Here is a 4544-nt window from a genome sequence, read left to right as displayed (position 1 = left end):
AGTTATGTGGGAGTTGCAATATAAAATTATTTTATTTCCAATAAATGCGGGGATATACAAGAGGACAAAATCATAGATACCTAGATTAAATTTCTTATGGTGGGTCCAGACTTGTGCAAAGCATCGTGCAATGCAATGCAAATGATGTACCCTACTATAGGCGATTACTAGTTGAGTATCGGTACAAAAATTCTCGGATACATGAAAAACGTTCGCATTCGTCAGATTTCCCGGCCATTATACTAGTTGAGTATCGGTACAAAAATTCTCGGATACATGAAAAACGTTCGCATTCGTCAGATTTGATTTTACGTGCAACATGCAATGCAAATGCTTTGCACGTTGCATTGCACAAGTCTGGACCCACCATAATAGGTTATTATTAGCGGTTGTTTAATCTATTCATTATTAGCATTACCTGTTTATGAATCAAAGTATCCACATCATTCGCCAGATACACAAAGTCCCCTCTCCCCTCCTTCCTCTCCAGTCCCCACCTCTTCTCCAACAGGTACACGATCATCTCGCGGGTCACTACTCGCCTCACAGACCACGGGTCCGAGTTCGAGCCCCACACACTCGCCTCGCATACTGTTCCGTCCTTGAACCGGCGCAACTCTGACTTGTCGCCCCATAGCTGACGGAACTGGGCGGCCTGAAAATGGGACAGAGGAACAGAAGGGGTTAATAGACGAGAAATAAGGGACCTTATACAGGGTAGGTTCAAAAGTGACTTTGAATATTTTCTTAAATATTGGCTGAAGTGGCATTAACCCTATGGTTTCGTTTCGTAGATTCGTATAAGCTTTTCGTATAACCTATCTTTCGGGGCTGTTTGAGTGGGCTTTTAGAGTACGACCTACGGTTTATTACAGGCGCCATTTCAGTTTCTAAAAGGGTTCCGTTCCCGAAAGAAAACGAACATTATCTTACCTCAGGGAGGTTAGCTTCAGGACCCCGATGTATGAGTTTGAAACAAGCATCCGAGTTCAGCCGAATTCCTACGATGAGACACGAACCATCTTCTTCTCCTCCTTCCTTGTACTCACCACCTAGTTCTGTACAAACCTGCAAGGTTGCCAGAAGATTAAAACTCCACATATTAAATTTTAATAAAAATATAAAACTCTAAATAAGGAAGAGGTTTGATACAGGGAACAACGTAGGTCTTATCGTCCCGCAATCGAAGGATAGGAGAAAGTCAGCCGTTCCAAGAACGAATCTTATCTGGTTGGGACACAAACCTTTAAATAAGGGAGAGATTTGATAGAGGGAACTCTAACAAAGGCAGTCTTATCGTCCCAAAATCGAAGAGAGGACAGGATAGGAGAAAGTCAACCTTTCCAAGAATGAACCTTAGTTATATCTGTTTCGGGTGAAATTCACAACCGGAGGGAATCGAACCCACGGCCTAGCACCTACAAGATAGGTGGAAAACCTTTACAGTTATTACCTGGACAGGATAGGTCCTATAAGTCACACTCGACAGTCGCTCCTCTAGTGAGTCTTTCAGGAAGGTGACCAGAAGATCAGCAAAGCGGGCCACAGGTCCTTGACCGCGATCCAAACATTTACCCTCATGGTCATATTTGGACACCACTGATTCCAATTTGTCTCGGTTGTTAAAGCTGAAACGAAGAATGATTTGAAAATAGAAAACATTAGGAGAGTTTTTTTTCCACCAAAATTAGCGCCCCCTTAACTTTATTGGACGAAAACTCGTTTCTGCGCATATTTAATAGGTCACGGGTTCGATTCCCGCCCGGGGCGAATTTCATCATAAACAGCTAAGGTTCGTTCTCGGAAATTTGGCTTTCTCGTACTCTGTCTTCCGACGATAAGACCTTAGCAGTAACAGTTCCCTCTCTCAAACCTCATCAAAAAAACTCGGAACTCACTTCGCTCGTGCTACTTACCAAATATAATGGTCAAACTGTCTAAGGAAGGGAGCTGGAGTCATGAAGAGCAGTCGGAAACTATCCAAATTGATATCATCTAGGCAGGACACAGCCAATTTTGCCTCTTCCTTGAGCTAAAAATAGAAGAAGAAAAATAAATTGTTACTCTTGAAATAAATACCTACCTACCTACCTACCTTAATAGTTACGTGTTGATACGTTGATAGCGATAATCGCGGGTTTGGTCAAACTGTCTGAGGAAGGGAGCTGGAGTCATGAAGAGCAATCGGAAACTATCCAAGTTAATATCATCCAGACAGGACACAGCCAATTTTGCCTCTTCCTTGAGCTAAAAATAGAAGAAGAAAAATAAATTGTTACTCTTAAAATAAATACCTAGGTACCTTACTTAATAGTTACGTGTTGTTGATAGCGATAATCGCGGGTTCGATTCCAGTGCATATTTGTGTATATTTGGCCAATTTTTTGGTGCATATTGTATTATTGTATGCATATTTTGGTCCTGTTTTACGCTCCCTACTACTAATAATAACAGTAATAAACTAATAACGTATGTACATACCAGCAGATAGAAATCCTTGCTCATGTCACTCGTCACATTATAGAGCCCAGTCGAGTCTACAAACACCACCGGGAAATACTGCCTATACGTTTCCATGGTAACAGGCTCCGAATCAGTACCATCACTAGTCCAATCTTCACTAGAACCAAGCTGAACCCATACGTTACGTAGCATCTGGTAGCTGCTCATACTAGGGTTGAGTTTCTTACGAGCTAGGAGTCGACACAGATAGAGGGAGAGTGTAAACTGACTGAGAGTACCTGGAAATGAGGGGAGAAAACAATATCAGTCGCGCTTTGGGTGATGTTTCAAAGTCATAGAGCAGGAAAAATGAGGACCAACGGAATTTTTCTTTTTCTTCTACGACTTCTAGACACCGATATAAATCGATTTAAAAAGTTAGAGTGCGCTGTTGTTAGCCGGATCCTCTCGACTGAATTACCGTACACATACCTATTACCGTACATGAGTCCGGTTAAAAAAAAACAGCAGTGTTACGAATCTCGTAGCCCTTAAAATAACTCGACCTTGGGTCTCGTAAGCCTGAAAATACATTCGGTCTTGAGTCTCTCAAGCCTTAAAATACACTCGGTCTTGAGTCTCGTAAGCCTGAAAATACACTCGGTCTTGGGTCTCGCAAGCCTGAAAATACATTCGGCTTTTGGGTCTCGTAAACCTGAAAATACACTCGGCCTTGGGTCTCGTAAGCCTGTAAATACAATCAGCCTTGAGTCTCGTAGGCCTGAAAATACATTCGGCCTTGGGTCTCGTAAACCTGAAAATACACTCGGCCTTGGGTCTCGTAAGCCTGAAAAAACACTCGGCCTTCAGTCTTGTAAGCCTGAAAATACACTCAGTCTAGTTTTTAGGACCTTCAAGTTCTAAGTAGGAGTCGACATTTTCTCATTGTATTTTGGTACTTTTTCTTTTTTAATTAATTTCTACACTTTCTAAAGTTAACTGAACCACTAGTAAAGTACGGTTATGATTAGCAGTGGAAGAATAATGAACTTTCAATTTATTCTGCGCTGTTTCAAAAACAGCGCAAATGTCAAACCAGATGCAAGTCCGGATCCGCCAGCCTACTTTTCATGTAGGAAATAAATTAAAAGTCTGTAATAAGTTTCAAGTAATTATATTAAACTTTTGAGCTAATTCTACTTACCAGCAGTTGGTGTAGATTGTAGAAGGTAAACCTATGTTACCTTTAAGATTCTTCTTGTGCAATGTACCTTGTGAAGATAAGTGATTGTTACTTATAATAACTAGACAATTAAACAGTAAATTACTTAGCTAAATTCAATTATTAATTAATTAAAATTAAAAGTTAATTGCTCAAAAAGTTATCTTTTTCATTTTCATTATTTCATTGATAAAAAAAAGCACGTAATGTTCGTTCTCAGAACGGCTGGCTTTCTCCTATCCTGTCTTCCTTCTCTCTTCGATTTCGGGACGATAAGACCACTGCCTGTACGTTTCCATGGTAACAGGCTCCGAATCAGTACCATCACTAGTCCAATCTTCACTAGAACTAAGCTGAACCCATACGTTACGTAGCATCTGGTAACTGCTCATACTAGGGTTGAGTTTCTTACGAGCTAGGAGTCGACACAGATAGAGGGACAGTGTAAACCGACTGAGAGTCCCTGGAAATGAGGGGAGAAAACAATAGATCAGTTGCAAATGGGTAAAAATTATTAATAAATGGTCGATTCCTACGTAAAAAGTAGTGAAAAATCCAAATCTGAGGTCAAAACTCCGAAAAAATAACTGTAAAAGGTCGAAAATTCAATTTTTATCTTCCGTTCTAATGAAAGAGTTCAAATATGTGTGACGTCAGACTTTACGCAGTTGTTTTTTTTTTTTTTTTAGGTAGCGCCAGTATGCAAGCACGCTTTCGGAGGAGCAGAAAGAAATGCGCAGAACGTATGCGCACAAACACATTAATGTGTTGCCTGCGAGGGAGCTTTGCTCGGGACATTTGATGTGACGTCATCGTGTACGGGAGCGTATGACGTGACGTCAGAGTTCAAGATTTACCGGTATTTTTTAAATCGATTTAT

The 4544-nt window shown here is 40.7% G+C and overlaps 1 protein-coding gene across 1 annotated transcript in view; it reads right to left on the bottom strand.

The window, feature by feature from the left end:
- LOC103510377 (nucleolar protein 6-like) overlaps positions 1–4544 on the bottom strand; it is a 12019-nt gene that overhangs the window by 3686 nt on the left and 3789 nt on the right. The window contains exons 5-10 of the mRNA XM_026824432.1: positions 2482–2741; positions 2149–2247; positions 1917–1933; positions 1454–1628; positions 934–1068; positions 419–655 (exon numbers count right to left, since the gene is read on the bottom strand). Coding sequence (XP_026680233.1) covers positions 419–655; positions 934–1068; positions 1454–1628; positions 1917–1933; positions 2149–2247; positions 2482–2741 — 923 coding nt within the window. The remainder of the gene's footprint in view (positions 1–418; positions 656–933; positions 1069–1453; positions 1629–1916; positions 1934–2148; positions 2248–2481; positions 2742–4544) is intronic.

Source organism: Diaphorina citri, unplaced genomic scaffold (assembly GCF_000475195.1).
Source record: "Diaphorina citri unplaced genomic scaffold, Diaci psyllid genome assembly version 1.1 scaffold591, whole genome shotgun sequence".
NCBI classification, from domain to species: Eukaryota; Metazoa; Arthropoda; class Insecta; order Hemiptera; family Psyllidae; genus Diaphorina; species Diaphorina citri.
This window is presented reverse-complemented; position numbering and strand designations above follow the sequence as displayed.